We start from the raw sequence: 27,091 nt of genomic DNA on the forward strand, positions 1-27,091 counted from the left end.
AGGTATAGAAATTTATGGATATATTAACCAGTGAGTTATCTGAGAAGGTACCTGTGAAAGTAGAAGGAAAATAAGATGGCCTGGGTTCCTTGTGTTATTCTGAGAGTTGTGACAGTTTCATTTCTGTTTACCTTTGAAACTATTTTCTGTAAGTAGCAAACCCAGTTATACTAACTGCAGGGTTTCAGTGGCAGGACACACACGGTCCTGCAGGACCAAGAGGTAGCTCTGAAGTATTCCTTATTTATTTTAAATGCATTCATAGATATGAATTCTCAAGTCTAATAGAAAGGTCAAATAACTTAGTTTTGTTTAATGTGTACCAGGTAATTACATGTTATATTTAAGTGTGAGAAAGAACCTTAGAAATAATTTAGTCTTTGATTAGATAGGAAAAGTTGAAGTCCTAGAAAGTTGTCATTTTACATTTCATGCATATCTGTAGTATGCTTGCTTTTGAAAAGCATTTCCCAGAGATGAACGTATTAGCCACTAGCACTGACAAATGGGAAGTCTGCGGGGGTTGGAGAGACATTGGTTATGAAATGTTTGTTATGGAATAGTCTGCAGAAATGTTGTCTGCTTGATCTTTGATATATTCACGCTTTCTCTCTCTGTGAAAAGATTAGAAATATCAGAAGATCAGAGACAGTTCTGGGGAAAGAACTGTTCCCTGGAAAGAAAGTTCCAGGGAAATTTTATTTTCATAGCTGGGACCATTTTTTTCCTCCTAAAGAGTGATTCTGTGGACTAGTGGAAAATAAATGATATTCAGTTTGTTCAGAGATTGGGTACAGTTACCTTTAGCATGCCTCCTACTTTGAGGGAGTGTCTGTAGTCTTCTCTCCTTTCCAACAGAGAGAATCTCAGGTTGCAGGAAACCTGACTGAGTGGGGTAGATGGAACCGGGAGGCGGATGATGTTTCTCAGGCTATATGGAAAAAGAGATGTGTGTCTTCTGAGCATTATCTCTGGGCCAAAAATAAATAAAATCCAGTTTCATGTCATTAGTTATTTGGCTTCTGGGTACTAGAAAAAGTCTATTAGCATGGTAAACAGGGAGATGAATGTTTTCAGAATAAAACTGTGATTCTAAGATTTCCTTTATTTCTCCAATATTTTAATATAAAAAATTTTAAAGTATTCAGAAAAGCTGAAAGAATTATATACTAGAATACCCATTTCCACCACCTAGATTCTGTAATTGTTAGCATTGTGAGATAGTTGCTTTATCACATACCTGTTCAAATAAATATAAGATGTATTTTTGATAGTTTCTATTCTTATCCTTAGAATAACCATTAAAGGCTGAAAAATATATATGTTTAAATATATGTATAATATATATATACACAAAAATATATGTGTAAAATACATCTGTGTATTTGTCTATACACACACATATGTATGGATGACTCCTGGTTTTTTTTTTGCTCCCTCTGATAAGTTTCATAAGCTGTGATAACAGGTTTTTTTTGTAGAATTCAGGAAGAAGAATGGGATAAATACATCATACCTGCCAAATCAGAATCTGAAAAATACAAAGTGAGCCGAACTTTTAGCTTCCTCATGAATAGGATGACCAGTCCTCGGAATAAATCGAAGGTAATTAAGGTTTTATGCCTACTGTGTATAAAGCATGAATGGCTCAGTTTCTGAGCAATTAGTATAGTTTGTACTTTCCCTTTAAATTCATTTACCGTAGATTTTAAACACACACGTTTAAACATCTCTGTATTTCTTATGGGCTATTTTCCAAGTCATTGAAGATGTAGAGACCAGTTCATTTGGCATTATCGTATCTCTCGATGTGCAGCCCTTCTATCCTGATAGAACACGTAAAGACTTTGTATGACTTCTGTACATTGTCTGGCTCTGATCATTTCTCTTTTCTTGTTTTTTTTTCCCCACTTTGCTGCTGCTGCCATACCTGAAGACAAAAGGCAGGGATGCCAAAGACAAAGAGAAACTGACTCGACATCAGTTTGTCCCTGGAACTTTCTCTGGGGTTCTGCAGTGTTTGGTTTGTGATAAAACGGTCCTGGGGAAAGAGTCATTCCAGTGTTCCAGTAAGTTCGTGGGCCCTGCGTGGGCTGTCTTCATGCTTTGCCTCCCCCGAGAATAAGCATCCTGAGAGCAGTGCCCTTGCTCAGCGTGTTCACACAGACTTCTGTTTCTGTGTCTCTGTGTGCTCTCATTAGCAAGCAGTGACCTGTGATGGCTGTCTCCATACTTTTTGTCCACATGTGATAGTCTCTCCCAAAACAGGCTTGCATACCTCACTGGCTACTGATGTCTCTACTTGGAAGTCTAAACAGTGTCACAAATGTTACGTGTCCCCCTGGAGCTCCCCTCACTCCCCTCTGTGCCCACCTACAAGTTGACCCTCTCAGTTAATGGCAGTCCCATCCTTCCAGCCAAATGCTTGTGCCAAAATTATTCCCACATCCAAGCCTTCAACGTTACTCTTGGCTCTAGCTTCAAAATATGTTAATATGTAGAGCCAGCCACTTCTCACACTTGCCACTGTTAGCAGCTTGGTCTGAAGCTGCCATCTCAATGGCTTTGCAACTGGTTCCCTTGTGCATTTACTGCAAAAGGTATAGTTCCCAAGACCTCAGTCTGGGTGCGTCTGTCAAGGCATTGATCCCTGTGTTCCAGATCCTTTTGACGGCTCAGGGACACCCAGAGCCCTGACAGTGGCTACAAGGCCCCGTGGTCTCTTCTGCCGTCCCTGCCCCAACTCCTCCGGCTCAGTCCCTCTGGCATCTTTGCTGTTCTTCCAGCATGCCAGGTCCAGGCGCATTCCTGCCTGTGGGCTCTCCTGCATAGCCCCCTGCCTGCAGCAGTCTTGCCACAGTCAGCCGAGTGGTTTGCCCCTCGCCTCCTTCAGGTCTGCTCAGATAGCACCCCTTAGTTAGGCCTTTCCTGACCACCCTTTGCTCGGCTTGTTGCCCGTCCCTCTTTCCTCTGTCTCATCCCACTGTAGCATTTCACATCATCTAACCTGCTCTCTGGTCTCTGTATCAGCTTTATTATCTGTCTCCTTCACCAGATTATAAATTCTATGAGGGGTGGGTTTTTGTCTGTTGAGTTTGTCCTCTGCTATGTCTCTAGTCCTGGAATAATGCTTGCATAGTAGGGGCTTAGTAAGTATTTGTGAAATGAAAGAATAACTCAGTGCAAGAGAATTCAGGCCCAGGCAGATGAAGTACATTTTGTGGTACTTGTTAGTGACCAGAAGGACACATTTTGGAAGTGGCATGGGAGTACAAAAGGGAGGTGAAGAGCAGGGGAGGATTATATGTAAAGTTCTTCACTAAATTCCCAGAAAATGATTAAACATGTGAATGTATCCGTTCACACATTGTCTTTTAAGATGCCAGTTTCATGGCATGTTTGAATGTTGCTTTCCTTGGGGACTTGATTTCTTTCTTTTATGGGACCTGATGTAGCATCAAACAAAAAGAATAAAACTACTCTAAAAAATAAAGTCTGTTCATTTAAAAAATAACTTCTATTTTTCTATAACTTTATTTAAAAATAAGCAGTCTAGCTGTGATTTACTTTGCTAAATTTTTAGAAGTTTGTGGAAAGGATTGTTTGTGGATTGTTAATGGCTTGCCTCCGTGACTTCCCTTGTGGCTTAGATGGTAAAGCATCTGCCTACAATGCGGGAGACCCGGGTTCAGTCCCTGGGTTGGGAAGATCTCCTGGAGAAGGAAATGGCAACCCACTCCAGTATTCTTGCCTGGAGAATCCCATGGACGGAGGGACCTGGTAGGCTACAGTCCATGGGGTCGCAAAGAGTTGGACACGACTGAGGGACTTCACTGCACTGCACTTCCACGTCAGCAGTCAGTTTACTGGCGTGATGGCATATGCTTCATCAGTTGTGACCCCTTTCTTCTTCACAGGGTCAGATCCCTTCATCTGACCCCCAGCCACATCTCTGACCTTTTTGTCCTCTCATTTTAATTTTTTTTTTTTACTAATTAAGAAAATTGAGATTGGTTGATCTATTTATATTTGGCTGCACTGGGTCTTCATTGCTGGGTGCGGGCTTTCTCTAGTTGTGATGAGTAGGAGGCTACCCTTCACTGCAGTGCACAGGCTGCTTTTTGTGGTGACTTCTCTTGTTGCTGAGCACGGGCTCTAGGGTGAGCAGGCTTCAGTAGTTGCGCCTTGCAGGCTCCAGAGCAGTGGTCCAGTAGTTGTGACTCACAGACTTAGTTACTGCACAGCATGTGGGATCTTCCCAAACCAGGAATCGAACCCATGTCCCCTGCACTGGCAGGCGACTCTTAACCACTGGACCACCAGGGAAGCCTTCCCCTCATTTTTAGATGAACTCCTCAAGTTGGGCGGCCTCCACCCAGTGCTCTGGTGTCCATTCCTGCCACTTCTTCCTTAATGATCTGATTTTGACCTCTGTCCCTACTTCTTAACAGAAGTCTTCTTCTGGATGGAAACACGGAGTCACTTTCTAGTCAAGTCTGAGCATCTTGCCTCGTTACTGTTCCCAGACTCACTGCTCTCTCCCGTTTCCATGTCTGTTGTCCCTTCATGCGGAAAGGTGTCCTCTTTTCCGGAGCACACTACGCTTCTGTTTATCCCCTGGATGGTCTCCTTTGCCCTAACTTTGAGTGCCCTCCAAACTTGGTTCTCAGGCACTTGTTCTCTTCATTGTTTCTAAGTATAGTCACCCAGTCTTTTATTCTAGCATATGGTATTTAGACCTGTTCTTCCCAGATGAACGCCTTTATACCTCACCTGCTACTTCCATGTTTCCAGTTTTCTAGGGAGGCTGAGCCCCCATGTAACTTGTGGCCCTGTCTGAGAATTATGGCAGAGCTACCGTGTGAAACAACACTGTCCCCATCACACCCCGTCTGTGGGCGTCTTCATCCAGAGATTTTCTTGTCTCCCAGACCAAGGTGTCTGAAACCAACCTCACGGTCCACCTGCAGAAGGCTGTTCTTGCTGCTGGGTTTGTGATGCCAGCTAGCAACTTGGGCATGTGAGTCTTAGCTCCTCTTCTTTCTGCCATCCTAGCCTGGGCGGTCCCTCTTCATTCCCCCGCTCTGGTGACTTCTCATCAGCGCTTCTGGACTGCTGCGAGCAAGCTGGGCTCGCCGGCCCTGTCTCCAGTTGCTGTCACGGTTTATTGCGGGGGCTCTCGCCGCCTTCATCTCAGTGCAGTACTGCTTCCGTCCACACACGGCCACTTGAGGACTTTAGTGTTTTTTTGGTTTACTGGACTAAGCCGAGGTTCTTCAGATGTGTATTCGGTTCTGCCTGTGAATATTACTATATCTAATCTTAAAAACACAATATGATACAAAACAAATAATATACTCAACATTTTGTGGTGTCTGTATTCTTCTTTATTGAAGCCTGAGTTGCTAGTTTTCCACAAATATTTCTGTAAAATTCTCCTTGTTAATAAATAGGCTTCACTACTTACATTTTGATGTTACATGATTTGATGCACAGAAGTTTACTAATCACAGCTTCACTGCAAATTTAGCTTTCATAAACTTAAAATTACCCTAATGCAGTTAACTGCCTTTTATAAGAATTTTACATTGTCTAAAATTGATATTCTATTGACTTCCTTTTTGTTCGTATTCCTCTTAACTATTTCTGTGTTTTTAATTTGAAGTGTGTCTTTAATTTAGCTATAGGTAATTGTGATGTAACTGAGAGAACTTGTTTTATATTAAGCATTTTTTCCTTATTTACATTTAATGTTGCAACTGTCCACTATCTTTCATAGTTCTTTGCTGTTTTCCTTGATGTCTGGTTTAGACCATATATTGTTGGCTTTTATCTTCTCCAGGGATTTGGCAAGATAGACTCTTTTAATATTTACTGGTAACAAATAATAATAAGGAGCTGTGGAAGGCTTATAATTTAATACTCTTATTTCTCTTATAGTTATTCTTTCCCCACCCCAGCCTCTATGAGTATACTGAATTAATTATTATTATTTTTATAATGTATGTTTCATCTTTTAGGAATAATTTTATGTTTCAGTAAAAATTTACTATTTGTACTCAGTTCTGTATCTCTACTTTCAGTCACTTTTAAGATGAGGTACTTTGGTTTGAGTGCTCACTTTTCCTGTATTTTTCCTTCAATAAAGCTGATCCATTCTTGACTCTTAATTTTGATTCTATTTTTAATAGGCAATAGGATTTCAGATAATTTTTTCCCCAAGAAGTTTATTGGAATAACCTGTTTTCTGAAATCTTGTGTATCTAAGGTTATATCTTTGTTTCACACAATAGCCAGTTTTATCTGGCTAAATAAATTCTTCAACCAAACCTTTTCCTCTTAAGATTCTGCCAGTACTGGTTCCTTATATCTAGGCAGTCAGTATTACACTGAGAACTTTTAATTTTTTAATCATACAGATATTGTCAGAATGTGTCTATTAGAATAGGTGCCATTTAATGGTTTTTTTCTAGAAACAGTAAGACTTTTTTATTTGCCTCCTTTGGGTTCTTTTTAAGCCTTATAAAAGTTTTTGTCAGTTGTAGCTGTCAGTTGTCACTTCTGATCTCATCTTTTTTATTTCTTCCTTGGAGAAATGTGATCTGTTATCTGTCATCTTTGTATGACATCTTTTGTTTGATAATTTTATGCTGCATTTTCTCCACATTCTGGAGAGAATCTTTCAAGTTTAATTTCACAGTACTGCTTTGATACTTTGTCACATCGATTCTTCTCAATTTAGCTTAAGTTCTACTCTTGCTCTTTTTCTTCCTTGAAGTGCTTTCTTGTCCCTCAAAGCTCTGTTTGCCTTTCATCCTGTTGGCCTGTGGTCAAATCCTGTACTCCCTACATGGCCTTTGGTCTGTTTTGTATATCTCGGGGAGGGCACATTTCACGTATCTAAATTTTTCTTCTTTTTTCTGGATTTTGGAATATTCAGTGGCTCCCTCTTGCTGTGAATTTTTGGTGTAACTTGGTTTGGTGGTCTCTCCTAGCTTTTACTTTTTCCTGTCTCATTCTCTTGTTCTGGGGTGAGGATCTCCTAGCTTCTACTTTTTCTTGTCTCATTCTCTTGTTCTGGGGTGAGGAGGAAGCTATCCCATTTCAATGTTTGCCTGCAGGACCAGTACGTGGACAGCCTGGCTTCTGCTCATTGGCCATTGAGGTGTTGACTAGATGCCTCGGAAGACCTGCAGGGGGAGGAAGATTGTGGGCTCAGTGTCCTGCTCAGTTCTCACAGGGCCACAGCTACTGTCCAGTGTGGCTTAGACGGAATTCAGTGAGAACTTCTCCCCTTACAGAAGGATTTGCCTCATGAAGATTCTGATAAACCACAGGCTCCTCCGTCTATACACAGCGTGTAGGGGTGGGGGTGGATAGGATGAGGGCGTCTTGGTGGGCCAGGTGGAGTGGGAGGGGGAAGAGGGCGGGAAGACATCAGTCTGGCAGGAAGCTCTCCCCATGCAGGGAGGTCTCTGAGCCTAGCCTGTGGGCAGGAGAAGTGGCATTGGTGTACGTTTGGCTTTCTTTCCCTCCTCATAGGCATTTTCCCCAGTGTGTGAGTGGGCAGTTGCCAGATGTAAGAAGTCCCTGATGAGTAAAGGGTGCAGAGTATACATGAGCTCTCAGGCAGAAACAGAAGTGTGTGTCATGCGTCATTTCGCTGTCGTAATCCATAAGACCCTGTGCAGGAAGGGGAAAATATCTCCCAGGAAATTAAAATATTAACAGTGTGTTCTGCTCCAGTGGTGGGACAGTGATGTGATTTAAACATTTTTTCTTTCCTTTTTAAGTTTTCTAAATAGTTTTAATGCTTACGTGTTATTTTTATCGTTGTTGTTCAGTCAGTAAGTCATGTCCGACTCTTTGTGATCCCATGGACTACAGCACACCAGGCTTCCCTGTCCTTTGCCATCTCCCGGAGCTTGCTCAAACTCATGTCCATTGAGTCGGTGATGCCATCCAAGCATCTCATCCTCTGTCGCCCCCTTCTCCTCCTGCCCTCAGTCTTCCCAAGCATCAGGGTCTTTTCCAATGAGCTGGCTCTTTATACCAGGTGGCCAAAGTATTGGAGCTTCAGCTTCAAAATCAGTCCTTCCAGCGAATATTCAGGGTTGATTTTCTTTAGGATGGACTGGTTTGATCTCCTTGATGTCCAAGGATTTGTTATTTTTATAATGATCCTTAAAGGCATGATGTAGTCTTATGCATTTCATTTTGCAGATTAATTTAAGTAAGATGGACACTTTTCTCTCTTTTCCTTTTGTTCCAGTCTGCAATGGAAATGTACATAAAGTCTGTAAAGATGCTGCCCCTCCGTGTACCAAGGTAACGTCTCAGTCATGTGTGGATATTACATGTTTGTATGTAGCTCGCTGCTTCAGTGTTATCTGTTTATACTTTCAGATCTGCTAACTATTACTGTCTCAATTTATTTTTAAAGTGGTCATTGTAGTGATAAAACAACACATGCTCAAAGTGTATACTTGTTCACTTAACTAGGCACTTGTAGAGATAGAGGGAACGTTCTGTTTTTATCACATGGTATGGGTGGGTTAGACTTGCTGTCAGGACCTACTTGGTTTACCATTGCAAGCCTTGCGAATGTGGAAATGAAGTTTAGAGCAGTAATTCTCAAATACCAGCCAACGTTGGAGTCACCCGGAGGGCCTGTTCTCTCCCAGAATTCCTGATGCAGGAGGTTGGGGTGGGGCTCTGAGAATTTGCATTTCTGACGTGTTCCCAGGCGATGCTGCTGGTCCCCAAACCATGCTGTGAGGTGTGCTGGACCAAGCCCTGAGGAACGTCCCCAGTGTCTGGGGTGGGCTTGAGTAGAGGGTTTATCATCACGGCCTTTGTCTCCTGCTGGAAACTCAGGCCAGAAATGCACAAGAGTGAACACGAGGACCCTCCAGAGGGAAACTCTGTGTTGTTCGAAACACACATTTTGTCGGGTCACAAAGTTGAGGGTAACGTTTCAGTGCTCTAGGTCATCGTGTCCTGTCGGTGGGAGGAATAGCCAGGAACAGACAGAACAAGCAGGAGAGCGCGCTGGTGCGTGCTCCTCTCTGAGCCTAGGCTGGAACACAGGAGCTGGAGACTCCGGTTCCCTTAGGCGTTTGCTAAGGCTGGGCTGTGCTGAGACCTGTTCTCCAGGCGCACCTCCCTTACAGTGTGCTCAGCTCATTGTCATAACACTTTTCTCTTTGTTGCGTTTTATGTCTTTTGCTTTGAATTCCTCTTTGTTTGAAATAAAAGAACATGAAAATGGCAAAGATAAGAAGCCTTTCTGTTTAACTGCGGACGTTCTTGTATTCGAGTGGTGCTTTGATCTTTCTTTTTGTGTTTCTAATGTTCTTTACAGAAATTCCAGGAGAAATATAATAAGAACAAACCACAGACCATCCTTGGAAGTAAGTGATATGAAAAATGGCAAGAACTTTTTTCTGTTTCATACACACCGTACATTCCCGCCTCTTTCAGTTCTCTCATTTGCCCAATTATTCCTTCTTTCATAGCATATGCTGGGCATGCTGTTGTTTAGTCACTAAGTTGTGTCCGACTCTCTTGTGACCCCATGGACTATAACCTGCTAGGATCCTCTGTCCATGGGATTTTCCAGGCAAGAATACTGCAGTAGGTTGCCATTTCCTTCTCCAGGGGATCTTCCCCACCCAGGGGTTGAACCTGAGTCTCCTGCTTTGGCAGGTAGGCTCTTTATTCTGAGCCATCAGGGAAGCCCCGTGCTGGGCATAATTGGCAGAATCTTTCTTGACAGAGGCGAGGATGGCAGAAACTCTGGTCACTTTGTAGGCTTTGTGCTCCATGTGCTGTATGATCTTTTATGTTAGGGAAGGCTGGATGGAGGCGGTATTATGACGTTGCCTCAAGTTTAAGATGTAAATTAGTGTAATAGACACTATTGATAACAGCCTCTTGGGGGGAAAGATAAACACTATATTGAAGTGACGTGAAAGTTGCTCAGTTGCGTCTGACTCTTTGCAACCCCATGTCCATGGAATTCTCCAAGCCAGAATACTGGAGTGGATAGCTGTTCCCTTCTCCAGGGGATCTTCCCAACCCAGGGATCGAACCCAGGTCTCCCACATTGCGGGCAGATTCTCTATCAGCTGAGCCACTAGGGAAGCCCAAGACTACTGGAGTAGGTAGCCTATCTCTTTTCCAGTGGATCTTCCTGATCCAGAGATTGAACCAGTGTCTCCTGCCTTGCAGGTGGATTCTTTATCAGCTGAGCTACCAGGGAAGCCCGAACACTACATTAAATGTACATAATTTTATGTTTTCCTAGTAGTGGCACATATTTATCTTGACCAGTACATAATACACGCTTAAGAATCACACGATGAGGATAAAGATCTCAAGCTGAGAATCTATAGATTCTTATCAGTCTCTGTTATTCATTATCAGAGCAACCTGGTACTTTTTAGTAGCCAGCCTGAGACTGTGATTGCATCAGCTCCCATTAGAATGACAGGATGCGTGGGGCTGGTGCACGGGGATGACATGGAGGGAGGATATGGGGAGGAGGGAGGTGGGAGGGGGGTTCGGGAGGGAGAGCACATGTACACCCGGAGCGGATTCGTGTCAATGTATGGCAAAACCAACCAATATATTAATGTAAGGTAATTTGCCTCCAATAAAATAAATTAAAAAAAAAAAAGAATGACAGTTGAAATTTCAGGGTATACCTGTGTTTTGTTTGCATGTGGTTAAACTCAGTGATTCTGTTTTTTCTTGAATTGTACATGGTTGAAATTGAAGTGATTGTCAGCCTTTGACAGTCTTTACATTGCATGCAAGAGCCAGACAGACCATTGTCCTAAGTTTGAAAATCCTTTGATTTGACGTGAGAAACCTCACACTTTCTTCTGCTTCACATATTACATAGCTTGCCCTGTGGCACGTACTTTACATTTGTGGTCATTTTTCACTTCAGCTGCAACAGTGTGATCAGTGTTTTAAAAGCCATTTGAATCAGGGCTGTTAGGGAAGCATGCAAATTGATGGCAATGTGTGATTGCATGCGATGTTACACAAGGGAAAACTAGTGCAGGCAAGTGTGACATTGGTCACACCCCTGCTTCTTCACCAGAAGCCCCTTTGACCTCAGCTGGAAGATAAGGTTAAGCATGAAAGTAATTAAAAAGCATTTTAGACTTGATAGAATACCATCTGTTCCTTCTTTTAACTTAGGAGTCGAGAGAATAAAATTAAATCATACATGTGTAGAATCCTTTGTAATGTCTTAGGTTTCCATGTAAGTCTTTTTCCCCCTTTACTTGAGAAAGGTGTATGCTAAGCAATCATACAGGATTGAAATATTTTCGGAGAGTCACTTTTAATACACATCAAATGCAAATGTGTAGATGCCCATAACATTTTAAACTGACCAGAAAGGTACTGAAGCATCATTTCATTTTTTATATGTGAGACAGAAGAGCCAAGCTTGGCTTGCAGGTTTCCTCTGCCTGACATTCTTAGAGCATAAAGAACAGACTCCCCAGCGTCATTGCAAGCCATTGACATGTGTATGTGTGTGCGTGTCTGCTTGTTTATGTACACAGTGTGCATTCTGGTAATAGAGCTAATAGCACCTTGTATCTATTTACAGCAGGCTCTGAGGAGTACAAGCAGTATTTTATGGGCAAGCTGTCCCAGTGTTTCCCCATTCCATCTTCTTGTTTGTTTGTGTAATCCCAGCCGCCCACAGTGTCTCCACGTGGATATGCTGAAGCAGTCCTGCAGCCTGGTTCCAGGAGGGTGTGAGCTGGAAGGGACATTTGAAGCAGGTGTTGGGATATGGCCAGGAAACTGGTTTCAAGGCTGGGCTTGTAACACGTTAGAAGCCGCCATTGGAGTGTTCAGCTTTCTGGCTTTTAAGTGACTACCTTTACTCATTGCCCTCTTTGGAAACATCATGAAGCGTCCACTCTGATTTCCAGGTTCTTCGTTTCGAGACGTCCCATCGCCTGGGCCCTCCTTGCACCCTTCCTCCTCCATGCCTATCGGGTTGCCAACCGGGAGGAAGGAGATGGCAGGGCAAGTGCATCCCTTGTCCAGAAGCGTCCCAGGCACCACCTTGGAAAGGTAAGGCTCGCTTTGGTGTGACGCCTTGCGGTTTCAGTGTGGCAGCCCGGGCTGACTGTCCTCCCTGTCCCTCCAGCTTCAGGAGGCCAGGGGCACCCTTGGAGTCTGAGAATGACGGCAGCACCTGGAGAAGCAGGTCTCACTCTGACGAGCTGTTCCAGCCCATGGGCTCGTCCCCCTCCACGGACTCCTTCTTAACCGAAGGTGAGGAGAAGACGCCCTTGCACTGACATGGGTTTCTGTGAGCATTTGCTGGAAGGGATGTTTTCCGAAGGCTATAAGATGGAAGCATTTTTCTTTTATTCTGTTTAAGAGAATTCTGTTTCATGGTGTCTCTTTGGTGCAGGTTCTTCTGATAAAAACAATGAACACTGAGCCCCAGAGGAGACTCCCAGATAGTGACAAAGGGAACATGATGTATTTTTTAAAGGGACATACTCCCCAAAGAATGTGTCATAAATATGAAGAGAAAGAAATGTGTTGTGTGCTTGCTGTTCTTTAAAAATTTTTTTACAGCTGTTGATGAATTGGAATAGGATCATGCTGTAAAATATATATATATATATATATATATTTCAGTTACTTAAGACTGAACTTGTCTGGATCTCTAAGATGTTTATCCCCTTGTGTTTCCTCCTACTTCTGGGGGAATAAAAGCATTTTTAAAAAACATGTTTTGGAGAGGACAGTCTGGGGAATTGCTTGCTGTATCCAAGCTGTATTAATATGCAGAGGAAAACCAAATGAAGGGAGAGGAGTGATGACAGAAAGGGGTAGACTCTTCCCCATATATCTGCTTATTTTAAATCCATTGTCATCACGTCTGTACTTCTCTGAGCTGGATTCTCTCTGAGGGGTGCTGTTCGGACAAACAGAATTTAGTTTTCCTGAAGAGGGTATTTGTGTGTTGTCAGATTCTGTCAGAAAAATCTGTACTCACATGTGACTCAAGGCCTCGTACCCTGCTTCTTGTTTATATTGAGAAGAGCAGGGCAAGTAAAGAGCAGACCAAGTGGACGCGTACAAGATTCCGTGTTGAGCAAACAGCACAGAGGAACGTGGGGCAAAGAAATCAATGAGTTCAAGACTGTGTGAGCACGTGTGGACTCTGCAGGTTACCAAAAATAAAACTAAAATAGAACAAGCCAAACAAATGAGAGAATCTTCTTTTTTTTTTTTTGCGTACACACACAGTCACTGTTAATCCCTGATTCTGTTTTGCTTTTTCATGAGTAATCTGAACCATTTCACTGGTTTGGTTTCAGTTGTTTCAGTTCTGTATCGCAGTATTTTGGCTTCGTTGTTTCCATGTCATAGCAGGTTTCTTTAGGGCGATGAATCCATCAACACAGGCACTTGTGAAGGTCTGTTTGTGTTACACGTGTTCACCCACTTTAGCTTTTCTTTTCTTGACGGATGTTAGATGTCGTGGATTCATCTCTGTGGAGTGACCTCAGCGGTGATGCCCAGGAGTTTGAAGCGGAATCTTGGAGTCTGGTGGTGGACCCTTCATTTTGTGGTCGGCAGGAGAAGGATGTCATCCAAAGGCAGGATGTCATTTTTGGTAAGCATGCAAGCATGGTCTCTGGGCTGCAGCTGTGTGGTGCGGAGGAAAGATCGTGGGTTCACGCCGGGGTTCACATTCTGGTTCCACCATTCTCTAGTCACTCAGTCTCAGATATAATATTAACTCACCTGAAACTCAGTTTCTCCTTTTGTAAAATGGGGATAATGAGGCTCAGGATCAAACTATTGTGAGGCTTAAAGGAGGCATTGTATATGCTTGCTACAAAGCAGATTTGATTTCTTCTATCCTTTTCAAGTTGACTTAGGCCTGGTCGCTACTCATTTACCTCTGCTGTGGTAAGAATCACAGTGAATGCTCACATATTTTAAAGTGGGGTAGTCAAGGCTGCTGTAGTTTGCCTGCACACACCAGGGACTGTCACTCACAGAGATGCAGTGGGACTGACAGCACTTGGACTAGTATCACGTGTGATCGTGAGTGGCAGTGCTGAGTATGGGGTTCAGTTGTGGGAGGTTTTATGATTTCATGCTGTTTGGGGTGAAGGCAGTCTGAATTAGGGAAGGTTAGATGATAGAGTAGTTAAGAAAAAATGAAGCTTAAAAATTTTTCAAGTATAAAGTAGATGCTGAAAAGTGGTTCCAAGAAAGCACCTTAACTTTAAATATGAGTTTAGTCCTTAGTTTTCACTAATCCTGTGTGTGCAAAGCACTCCACAGTCCGGTGGTGACTAGGGCGCCTTCTCCCCTGTGTGAGGTGGTTATGCTGGTCAGATGAGCCGATGCGCCTGCTTGCTGTGAAATCAGCCTAGAGCTGTGTAGGAGGGAATTTCTTTGGAAACGGTGGTGCTGTCCCCTTTAGTACTTCCCATGCGATTTGTTATATTGGAATTTTCTTATTTTATTTCTTGATTTCATATATTATTAAAGATAGTCTAACCCATTTGGGGTGAATTACCATGTAGTATGGTTCAGAGCATGGGCCTTTGGGCCAGAAAGTCTTATGTTCCAGGGAAAATTGTTTACACTCTTTTCTTCATTGGCTCTTAAAGATAAGAAAATCACTCTTATATTTGGGGTCATAATGGATTAAATGAAGTGACATGGTAGATACTTAGTACAGAGTAGGTATTGAAAATGTGGTAGGATACGATAATAATAATAATAAATTAGTGGGTAGAGAGTTCTTTTTATGATAAAATAATAAGCACAGCCACATTTCGATTTGTTTTCCCCCCATGGCTGCTATTTTGTACTCTTTTGAAGCCTGTCTGTGGGTCTGGAAATGCTCGTTAGCCTAGAGCCGGCACTCCTGATGCTCTGAGTAATGAAGAATTATTGTTTTCTTTCATGGTGTATTTTTAAAATTGACATATCACAAACATTGAGATCTGAAGTTCACCCCTTTACAGTGTCCAAATCTATATTATAGTATATTTGTAGCATTTTAGTCTATTTACAAAGTTGCGCAGCCATCCACCACTAATTCCAGAGCAGTCCCATACTCCAGACAGAAGCCCTGTGCCCAGTAGCAGCCATTCCCCTTGCCCCCTCGCGCCAGCACCTGGAAGCCACTCATCTATTTTCTGTCCATATGAGTTTGTCTATTCTGCACATACGGTGTAAACTGTACAGTGTTTAGGTTTGGGGGCCTGGCTGCTTTCACTTAGCATGCTGTTTTCAAGGTCCATCCACGCTGTAATATAGCTCAGCACTCTGTTCCTTTTTGTGGTTGAGTGATAGTTCATTGTACAGATATACCACACTTTGTTCTTCTGATCATGACTTCATAGTCGTTTTGGCTTGTTTCCGATTTGGGGGTCACATGGTGACTTTATGTTTAGCCTTTTGAAGAACTGTTTTCCAAAGCAGCAATAACATTTTACATTCACACCAGTGATGTTTGAGGGTTTTGATTTCTCCATATCCTTACCAAGGTTTCTTTATTGTTCATCCTTTAAATCACAGTTATTGTAGTATATGTAATGTGGTGTCTCATGGTAGTTTTGATTTATGTTTCCCTGATGGCTAATGATGTTGCTCGTGTTTTCATTTGCTCATTGGTATATCTCTTTAGAGAAACATTTTTTCAAATCTTTTGCCTATTTTGAACTGTTGTGTTTTTTTATTGTTGAGTTATAAGACTTCTTTATATATTCTGGACTTGGGTCCCTTATCAAATACATGATTTGCAAATATTTTCTCCTGTTACGTGGATTGTTGTTTTCACTTTCGTGATGATGTCCCTTGATCATAACACATTGGTTTCTCTTGGAGAAAGTAGAACTTTGGAGACAGATCCAGTAATGGAAAGGACCCACTGTTGTATGCGTTGAGGAACTTTATTGTATTTAATTCAATGTAATTCACCAAGCTAATTGTGCTCCTCAGTTCAGTTCACTTCAGTCACTCAGTTGTGTCTGTCTCTTTGCGACCCCATGGACTGCAGCACGCCAGGCCTCCCTGTCCATCACCAGCTCCTGGAGTTTACTCAAACTTGTGTCCATTGAGTCAGTGATGCCATCCAACCATCTCATCCTCTGTCATCCCCTTCTCCTCCCGACTTCAATCTTTCCCAGCATCAGGGTCTTTTCAAATTTTGCTCCTACTTAATGCAAAAAAAAAAAAAAAGAGGTAAACTAAGTTATATTTTATGGAGTATTCTTTTTGCCTGGAGAATCCCAGGGATGGGGGACCCTGGTGGGCTTCCGTCTATGGGGTCACATAGAGTCGGACACGACTGAGGTGACTTAGCAGCAGCAGCAGGACAAAATAAAACCTGGTTCCCAACTGAAGGTACCTAAAGATGTTAGCTGGTTATATTAAGAAAGTTTGATACATTGGATTCTGTTTGTATTGGCCTTAACTTTTACATAATCCTCTTATAATATCTGGGAGGAAGAGAATAATTTTGAGCTTACATTAAAGATTTAGTCAATGCTGATTTAATAGTAGAAGAGTATTGTTATTCCTAAACCTTCCCTCTTTTTTTATTTGTGTAACATACAGTGTTTAACTACAAATTTAGGTCAATAGGGATACTTTTGAAAAAAAAATGAGGTCTGACTGACATATGACATTATGTTAGTTTCATGACAACTTAATGGTATTTGTATATATATATTGCAAAACGATCACCACAGTAAATCTCGTTAACCTCCAGGGATACTTGTTTTAAAGCTTGTTTCTGCTCACCTGTTCCAGAGCTAATGCAGACAGAAATGCATCACATCCAGACCCTGTTCATCATGTCTGAGATCTTCAGGAAAGGGATGAAAGAGGAACTGCAGCTGGACCACAGCACTGTGGACAAAATCTTCCCCTGTTTAGACGAGTTACTTGAAATCCACAAGCATTTCTTCTATAGTATGAAGGAGCGGAGGCAGGAATCCTGTGTTGGCAATGACAGGAATTTCATCATCAACCGAATTGGAGATATTCTAGTACAACAGGTGAGAAAGGTTTGAAAGCCTAAAGGTATAGACTCTCTAGTGTTCAAAGCCTGCAGGGAACTGAAATTGATTTCATTACTATTATTGACAGTTGGTTTTCTTTTATTTGATGCTGGTGTGTGTGAGACTGATGTCTGAGAGCTTTTAACAGCCAGTGAATGGCTCTTCTGTGTTGCAGGATGCCTGGATCATCCATCTGTCTCACTGTCTCCAACTGGAGGCGCAGCCACAAATGAATTCCTTATGAAAATTCACTTCTTGATGTGATGGGCTGTCTAATAACATGCCTCTCCCATTGGCCCTTGATGGTCTCATCAGTATTTGCAAAATAAGCACTGCCTAATTTTAGGAGTGAGGCAGCTCTATTATCACGAGAGCCCTGGAGTTCATGCCTGAGAGATAAGCAAGTCTCACTGGAAGGGGGCACGTTTTAGGTGCTTGGGATGCCTGAGGCATCCGTGAGGATAGGCTGTGCCCCTCATCTGTAAACACCAGTGTCTTGTTGTCTATCTGTGTCGGCTCCCGATCGCTCTGAAGGAAGCTCTCCATTGAAGACATGCTGATGCATGCATGTGTTCTCAGTCGTGTCCGACTCTTTGTGACCCCATGGACTGTAGCCCACCAGGCTCCTCTGTCCGTGGAACTTTCCAGGCAAGAATACTGGAGTGGGTTGCCATTTCCTCCTCCAGGGAACCTTTTCCACCCAGGGATCAAACCCACATATCCTCTGCCTCCTGCATTACAGGTAGATTCTTTACTGCTGAGCCACTGGGGAAGCCCCAGAACATGCTAACACAGAAGTTAAATAACATGCATCCAGCAGCCTTAAAATGGCAGGGACTTTTAAGGTACTTCCATTATATTACCTCACCTAACCTTCACTATGCTGCTAAGTCGCTTCAGTTGTGTCCGACTCTGTGCGACGCCATAGACGGCAGCCCACCAGGCTCCCCCATCCCTTGGATTCTCCAGGCAAGTGAGGTAAATATTATTTTCCCTAAAACTGAAGTATGGAGAAGTAATGACTTTCCCAATGCACACAGCTTGTTAAATGGCATAGCTGGGGTTTAAGTTAAGAATATGTTATTTTGAGATACCATGGGAACATGCTGGGGAAGCTTGCTACCATCACTAGTCTTTAAGTCCCAGTAAGGTAGGGAGTCTCATCTGTTTGGTTACTACTCTACTTCAATACCTAGAACAGTGCTGGGTACTATAAATATTTATTGAAAGAATGGGCCTGCAATGCAGGAGACCCGGCTTCAATTCCTGGGTTGGGAAGACCCCCTGGAGAAGGAAATGGCAGCCCACTCCAGTATTCTTGCCTGGACAGTCTTGTGGACAGAGGAACCTGGCAGGCTACGGTTGCAAGAGTTGGATACAATTTAGCAACTAAACTGCCACCATGGATCGCTTGGGAAAAACACACCAGGTATTCACTCCAGGGCTATGAAGACTCTTGAGAGTCCCTTGGACTGCAAGGAGATCCAACCAGTCCATTCTAGAGGAGATCAATCCTGGGTGTTCATTGGCAGGACTGATGCTAAAGCTGAAACTCCAATACTTTGGCCACCTCATGCGAAGAGTTGACTCACTGGAAAAGACTCTGATGCTGGGAAGGATTGGGGGTGGGAGGAGACAGGGACGACAGATAATGAGATGGATGGATGGCATCACCGACTCGATGGACATGAGTTTGAGTGAACTCCGGGAGTTGGTGATGGACAGGGAGGCCTGGCGTGCTGTGATTTGTGGGGTCGCAAAGAGTCGGACACGACTGAGCGACTGAACTGAAAGCATTTGAGGAAAGGCATGGAGATCTCTCACTAGTTACTTTAGTTTGGCTTTCTCTAAGTAGATGCCAAATTGTCACATTCAGAATATTAATTTTATATCAATTTCACCCTGTCACAGACCCCAAAGGAGTTTAGTTGTTGGTCTATAGACTAAACATTTAAATATACTTAAATACAAATATTTGTAGTACACAAAAAGAAAAAAAAATCCTGACAATTGCCCCAGATCTTTTCCCTCATGTCTCACTGTGTAAAAATCCACACTAGTGTTAAGTTTCTATCAAAGTGCTGAATGTTTTGCATCTTATCTTTAAAGTCCTTGACCTGTTCTATCTTCATAATTCACCCCAAACACAGTGCCAGGTTAAGAGACAGTAAAGTACTTTGCAAGACAGTTTGAATTAAAATGTCTAATTGTGTCTTTGTGAACTTGAATCTGAGTGCTTTCAAAAATGAAGTGCAAGATTATTTTATCATTTGAAAGTATTTCCATCTATCTTTCTTCCCTTAATACAATCATGACTTTAAATTCTAATCATTTAAAATAGTTTTTTGTTCTTTCATCACTTTCATAGTTGACAAAAGTTTCACATTTCTACCAGTTTTTTATTTAATTTGTGTGGAAATTAAGGACAAGGTTTGGGAAGCTGGCTGTTAGCGCAGGGTAAAGCCTGGTGGTCTTTTGGATAAAGCACAAACTTTTCCAACCGGGAGAAAATCCTTGGTATTCAGAGAAAGGATTAAGTCTGCTTTTGTGTTCCTGTTCATGGACACGCTTAGTTGGTGTGGTGGGCTTCCTTCCAATACTGTGTAAATAAAATTGTCTCCTGAACAATATAGTAACAAAGTCCTCAGCCAGTGGCTGTGGGAGTGGTGCTCTGTGGGAACCAAGGGTGAGCAAGCTGCTGAAGGGTGTATGAGCGGGCCTGGGGAAATCCCACATTCCAGTCTGAGACTCCAGATCTCAGGAGGCTGAGTGGAATGTGATGGTAATTTAGTCAGTGGGAACTTGTGCTGGTGAGGAATTCTGAACATGTGGAGCACGGTGGGTATATAGCAGTGGTCTTCCAGTTTCAGGTACATAGACGTCTCTTCAAGCTTGCTAGGAATGAGATATCCTGTGTACCCAAGCCCTACCTAGTGTGCTGTCTGATAGCACTGGGACTGGGGTTTGGTGTTTTAAAATTATTTTCTGCCAATAATAGTCTCATTATGTATCCGCCGAGGTGCTGATAGAAATACAACAGAATTACAGGATGTTGCTGTCATCATGAAGATTCCTCATCTGGCCATTTTATAGCCACACCTGCTTCTCTCCTGTCTCCAACTGCTGGCCATCACTAGTCTGTTCTGTCATTTCAGTCATGACATGTAAATTACGCACACGTTATATGGATTATATACACAGTATGTCGCTTTTGGACTGACTGCTTGTCACTCAGCACAGTTCTCTCCATCGTTCAGATGGCGGTATGCATCAGTTGTGTGCCGTGAGTGGATATGCCAGTTTGTTTAATCGTTCTCTTATTCAGGAGCACCTGGTTATTGCCCGTGTGCTCAGTCGCCCAGTCCTGTCCAACTCTGTGTGACCCCAGGGACTGTAGCCCACCAGGCTCCTCTGTCCATGGGATTTCCCAGGCAAGAAGCCTGGAGTGGGTTGCTGTTTCCTCCTCCAGAGGATCTTCTTGATCCAGGGACTGAACCCACATCTGCTGCCTGGGCAAGCGGATTCTTTACTGAACCTTCTGGGAATCCATGCACACGTGAGCACATGGGCAGTCACGGGCAGATTTGTGTGCATATTTACGTTATCATTTCTCTGAGATCAGTGCCTGGGAGTGCAGTTTCTGGGTGGTATGGTTGGTAGTTGCATGTTTAATTTTATAAGAAACTGCCAACTGTTTTTCAGAGTGGTTGTAACAGTTTACATTCCTGACAACAATGTACTGGTAAACCAGTTTCTCACCAGCATTTGGAATTGTCACTGTTTTTTATTGAACTCTTCTGAGAGGGGTGTAGTAGTGTCTCATTGTGGTTTTAATTACGTTTCCCCAGTGGCTTGTGATGCTGGACATCTGTCATGTGCTTACTTGCATATATGTGTATGTCCTTGCTGGTGAAATGTCTGTCCTTGTCTTTTGCCCATTTTCTATTTGGATTGCTTTCTTACTGTTGAATATTGTTTTTTCTTTATCTATTCCAGATACTAACCTTCAGGCAGATAGGTAGTTTGTGAATATTTTCTCTAAATCTGTAACTTCTATAATTTTGGTAAAGTCCAATATGTTAGGTTTTCACTTTAAGGTTCAGGCTCTTGGTTTCAAGTCTAAGAACTCTTTATCTAGCTTGAGATTCCAAAGATTTTCTCCTATGTTTTTTCTTTCTAGTTTTACATTTTTAAGTTTTATAGGTTTATGTTTTACATTCAAGTCTGTAATCCATTTGGAGTTAATTTTTGTATAAAATACGAGACTTTGGTCAAGATTCTTTTTTATTTTCATCTGTGGATGTTCAGCTGCTCTAATATTGTCTGTTGAAGGGGCTGTCCATTTTCCAATAAATTGCTTTGCTCTCTGTCAAAATCTGTTGGGCATTTTGGGTTCCTATTTTGTTCCATTGATGTATGTGTATCACTGCATAGTGATAGTTATGACCATATATAATAAATCTTGTTATGTAATAATATATCTAATAATAAGTTATATAATAAATCTTGATATTGAGTAGACAGTTCTTTCACCTTATTATTTTTCAAGATTATTTTTATCTATTTTGGTTCCTTTATCTTTGGTATAAATTCTAGAATAATCTTGTCTAGAGCTCTAAAAACTTACTAGGAAACCTTTTGAGGAGAAGTGACATTTTCAGTGTGTTGAATCTTCCAATCTATGAACATGGTGTGTTTATTTAAATATTCTTTGATTTCTTTCATCAGCATTGTGTAGATTTTAGCACGCAAGGTCTCTGTATGTTTTGTTAGATTTGTACCTGTGTATTCTTATTGGTGGTTTAAGAATCATTTCCTGAGATGTATTTGCCTCAAACGGATGAAACGATGAGCAAAGCTGAAAAGTCCAGGAATAGTGATGAACTTCCTAAGGGGGTGTAGGTGTATTTTGGTTTCTGTTGCAGTGATCTTCAACATGGATGTGTGTGTGGGGTCATCAGAGTCTGAAAGACTGGCATTCACCTTATTCAGCAGATTCTCTCCATACCATCTTATGATTCTAAGTGGGTTTCTTTGTATACTTTTAAACAGAGATTTTTCTACAGGTTAAGGTTTTTAAATACCCAGTCCGTGTTTCTACTTGTGACCATCAGTTAATAAATTGGCCTTCTGGTTACTCACCTTTCTCTGTCATCTTGGTTAATAATAACCTGCCTCTTGATCCATTTGATGACAAAAATCAAGTTCCTAACTGAGCACTGAGTTCGTGGGCGTGATCAGTCAGCCAGTGTAAATGTCAGGTTTCCTGAGAATCCCTGAATAGGCCCCATACTCTTCCTGCAATCTATAAAAGTATTAAAACTGCAAATTGAAATTATAAAGTTGTATCAACACACAGAACATAGAAGATAGCAAATGTTTTTCATTTGGCTGTTAATAATTGAGTTAGTTCAATATCATATAATCACATTGTGTCGATGTCTTCCTCTTCCCTATTGACTACTTCCTCTTTCTTTAAAAGGTATCTGTGGAAGAGAACTGATTGTGGTCAGAAATTCCAGAAATTTATTCTTTATTTGCAAAGAGTGCATTGAAATATATGAAAATTGCATGTTCTTTCTAGTATTTAAAAGGTGAAAGTGAAGTCGCTCAGTCATGTCCGACTCTTTGTGAGCCCATGGACTGTAGTCTGCCAGGCTCCTTTGTCCATGGTATTTTCCAGGCGAGAATACTGGAGTGGGTTGCCATTTCCTTCTGCAGGGGATCTTCCCAACCCAGGGATTGAACCCGGGTCTTCCGCATTGCAGGCAGAGGCTCTACCCTCTGAGCCACTTAGAACTGACTAAATTTTCAAACCATCATTGAAATGTTGTTCTTCTCAGTTTTCAGAAGAAAATGCAAATAAAATGAAGAAAATATATGGGGAATTCTGTAGCCATCACAAAGAGGCTGTTAGCCTCTTTAAAGAACTCCAGCAGAATAAAAAGTTTCAGAATTTTATTAAGGCAAGTATTTTAAAACTCTTACAAAATGGTAAGCCAACATAAAGTTCGTGCTTGATTTTTACATGATCCAAGCAAGTTTCACATCTAGGTACTGTTTTTCAGGGAAGAAGGAAGTGATATGTTTGTGGCAAAGACAGAAGACTGCTTTTTCTGTGTTAGTAAAATATTTCTCCCAAATCATTTACTTTTGTATTTATATTTGTGAAGACATGTTCTCCATACGTCTGAGCACCTTTGTAGTATCTTATGAAGCTGTTTCATGCTGTGACAAGTAATAAGTCAGAAGAGTCACAGTAAAAATAAAGAATCCACTTCAGCCCTACTGAATTAATTGCAAGCAAATCTGTGATGCACCTCATTTCATATATAACTTGTATCTCTGAACAATATATATTTTTAAAAATTACATTGGCATTATTATACTTAAATAGACAATAGTTCTTTAATATCTTCAAAGAGTTGGCCAGTGTTCAAAATTCCCTGATTATCTCATAAAATTGGATTGCTTAAATTAGGATCTGACCAAGGTTTAGATATTGTATGCAGGCCTTATGTCTTTTAAATCACCTTTAAATTGAATGTGCCCCATCCCATTTTTTGGTGTCCAACTTATTGAAGGAATTTGTACCCTAGAGTTTCACAGACTCTAATTTTTTTATCTGCCATTTTAGGAATGCTACCAGATTTTTCTTTTTTAAAAAAATACATGTGTATTAAGAACTTGAAAAGAAGACTGAGGTTTTTAGAAAAAAGTTGCCCTGATTAGAGGAAACTTTAAGTACCATAATAAAGAACAACAAATGCAGAGTAAAACCTCTTGGGAAAACAAATAGTTAATTGCAAACTCCTGTTCAAAATATAACTGATTTCTGACTGTTTTTCAAAACTTTTGCTGTTCATGAATCTTAACACTTAAATGTATTAAAACTTGCTCATTTTGGAATTAACTATATCAGAGTAACTTGAAACTTATTAATCTTCGAGATTTGGGTTGTTGATATTAATTTCAAAGTATACAATTTAATGAAAATAATGTTGTTTTAATTAATGATCATGCATTTTATGTCTGAATAGAGTGATACCATTGCAGATTCTTTGTATTGTTAAATTCCTACCTAAAAAGGAAATACAGGTAGTGTTTGTGTATATTAAAATATATATGCATATATATTTTAAGCTCCGGAACAGTAATCTTTTGGCTCGACGCCGAGGAATTCCAGAATGCATCCTGCTGGTCACTCAGCGCATCACAAAATACCCTGTCTTGGTGGAAAGGATATTGCAATACACAAAGGGTGAGTGATGACTTCTGGGATCAACATTTGCCTCTTTCATTAGGTTTAAGCATAGACGAGGTGTTGTAAGCAGCTATCAGTGTTTGTGGCATCTGATTCACAAAGATTGTTCATTATAGAAAAACTGTAAAGCCTTAGGATTTGGATCCATTTTGAAAAGTTCTCTTTAATAATGTGACTTGGCCCATAGTCTGAATGCCTCCAAGCTGCCCAAAGCAAGTAGGCTTCCTCATACTCTGACCCTGCCTTTCCCATCTCTATTTCCCCCACATCCAAACCTTACTACCTCTTCATCATCTTCCTATTAGCCTCCCGGCAGTGATTTGTTAGACTGAGGATGATTGTGAAGCAGCTATTTTTGACCCTGTCAACTCATCAAAGACTAACATCTGGGAATCCTCTGAGACACTGGTAATCCATATGGCTGCTCTGAAAGCTCCTCAAGGCGTTATTAGTTCATGGGTGGTCCTGTGGTTGCTACAAATAGGTTATCAATAATAGCACAGTGCAGTGAATGGCTAGGTAAAAGTGCCTGTTCCTCAGGGATCAGGCTTAGTGATCATGAGTGAATCATTAGGACGGTAGTGTGTATGTTAGCAAGGGCTTTGGTTTGACTTTGTGTAAATTCGCGTGGCCATTGCACATACTTGGCTCTCCCACTCATTAGTTGGGCAATTTAATGAAATGAGGCTCAGTGTTCTCCACTACCAAATGAGAATACTAGTCCTTATCTTACGGAATTGGTGTGAGGGTTAAATAAGATGGTCTCAGAAAATGCTCAGTATACAGCCTAATATAAATAAGATGCTTGATGAGTGGGAGCTGTTTTTATTATCTTTATTATGATCAGTTGACTTGAAGACCATGAAAATGATAATGCCCGCTCTAAAAAGTCAGCTTTTAATGTCCTTTCATTGATAGGGGTCTCGGTGAGTAGAAACGCATGAGTTAGTCTTTCCATTTTTTTAGTTACATTGGAATGTGAGTTCAGTCAGAAAGGGTAGCACCCATTCCTTATGTCCATTTTTATTGCTTCCTATAATTAATACAAAAGAAAATATAAGCACAATATAAAGAGACATGCTTCATAATTTTGTTTTTGGTGAGAGAATGAAAATGAAATCAAGACTTCCAGTTTGTATCATGGTTATATTTTCTTTCTTAATTTTAATGTACGTCTAAGAGCTGTCAGATTGTGTGAGGTCAGCTCCTACTGCTCCAAGAATCGTCCCATGTCAAATTCCAGGTAGAATGTGAGACAGTGATTGTGACTTGGTGTGTCAGAAGTGAGAGGTGTGAATTCTGGCTCCTCGGGTGTAGCTGTCATAGTGACTCAGTGAACACTGCCTCCTTACTTAAGTCAGACCTCTTCCCCAGTTCTTCCTCTGGCTTCTGGACGCACGAGGTCCAGTGACTCTACTACGGCAGTGCTTTTGGAACGTGATTAGAATACCCTTCACCTGGAGATCTTGTTGACAAGCGGAGTTTGCCTCAGTAGGACTGAGGTAGAACCCAAGGCAAGCATTCCTGACACGACTTCTGGGTGGTGCGCACATTCCTGCACTTTTGAGTTGTAGGCTGTTAAAAGACAGTTCTTTATCCCTGAAGATCAGAAGACTTGGAGCCTTTTCTTGCCTTATTTTAAGTCACTTTGTAATTCAACTTTGATTTTCTCTACTCAGCTTTCCTGTATTTGAAATACACTCTTTATAAAGAAGAATCTTTATTTTTGGTGCTGGGGACTGCAGCTTAGGTGAGTGACAGGGTAGTAAGGTCACAAAGTAAAGGCAGTAGGCTCTATCATGGGAAACGAGAAAATCTTCCTGGTTAACCACGGTGTCACAATCTGTCCCTTGATTGTCTGACTAAGCCTTCGTGTATCTGTTTAAGGCATTTAGAGCATGGAACATTTAGATCCTTTGGAGGACAAGTCCTTATTCCATTTCACTGCTTTTTCTGTGTATTTATTTCTGTTGCTGTAGGCTCTAGAGAATCTTTTCTCTGTCGACTTTCTTTTCTTCTCTCCTTCTAGCGGTTTCTGACTTCCTGAAACTTTCCCTTTCAGTTCCATTCACCTCAATAAACATCAATTAGTTTTTTAAACATCAAATTTAGAAAATAGTTAAGTTTACTTCATCAGAAGCTGTAGGAAGCTGTTGCAGAAACTCCTCTAGAAGTTTTTCTTCAGATAGCCTAGAGATAAGGGATTTGGCCTGGATTTCAAAGAATCATAGTTGGGTTGATGATTATCTCCTTTGTTGGCATAGCTGACTTAGCCACTCAGCACAGTGCCTTGGTCCCAATTTTTGAGGCTGAAAAGATGTTTTAATACATATTATTAGTATATTTATCTTTATGCTAATGCAGTTGTAAACAATAATTTTGAGTGTTACTTTTTACGGAGCAAGGGATCCAGGAAGGCAAATGAGTCTGGTGTCCATTCAAGTCACGCTGCAGCCTCCTTTTGGGAAAGGATTCCAGGTTGGGCTTGTAGCTCAGTGAAGCTCTGAGGAGCTTGGTATGGGGACTGCTTGATTACTCATGTCTGGGCAAGTGGAAGGAAGGCTGAACGTGGGATTTGACAGTCAATGCTCTAGGGAAGGTCAGACCAGCCCCTAGAACTCAGACATCATACTGTCACAGTGTTCCTGCTGAAGTATCTGATAAGTAAGTCTTCTTAAGGACACGTTTTAACTATCCTTTGGGGCAGGAGGGATGCAGAGTGATGATAGAATATTTGAAG

At 41.5% G+C, this 27,091-nt stretch overlaps 1 protein-coding gene across 8 annotated transcripts in view; it reads left to right on the forward strand.

Annotated features, from left to right (window-relative positions):
• Positions 1-27,091, forward strand: part of ARHGEF28 (Rho guanine nucleotide exchange factor 28) — a 347,353-nt gene that overhangs the window by 255,174 nt on the left and 65,088 nt on the right. For all 8 annotated transcript variants that reach the window (XM_055421868.2, XM_055421861.2, XM_055421867.2 and 5 more), the window contains 10 exons: positions 1,482-1,605; positions 1,937-2,069; positions 8,273-8,328; positions 9,365-9,413; positions 11,964-12,108; positions 12,185-12,312; positions 13,532-13,672; positions 16,837-17,084; positions 22,931-23,053; positions 24,231-24,348. In XM_055421868.2, the coding sequence (XP_055277843.2) occupies positions 1,482-1,605; positions 1,937-2,069; positions 8,273-8,328; positions 9,365-9,413; positions 11,964-12,108; positions 12,185-12,312; positions 13,532-13,672; positions 16,837-17,084; positions 22,931-23,053; positions 24,231-24,348 (1,265 nt within the window). The remainder of the gene's footprint in view (positions 1-1,481; positions 1,606-1,936; positions 2,070-8,272; positions 8,329-9,364; positions 9,414-11,963; positions 12,109-12,184; positions 12,313-13,531; positions 13,673-16,836; positions 17,085-22,930; positions 23,054-24,230; positions 24,349-27,091) is intronic.

The sequence above is a fragment of the Moschus berezovskii genome, chromosome 18 (genome assembly GCF_049115385.1).
Source record: "Moschus berezovskii isolate FMDL1 chromosome 18, NW_MosBer_1.0, whole genome shotgun sequence".
NCBI classification, from domain to species: domain Eukaryota; kingdom Metazoa; phylum Chordata; class Mammalia; order Artiodactyla; family Moschidae; genus Moschus; species Moschus berezovskii.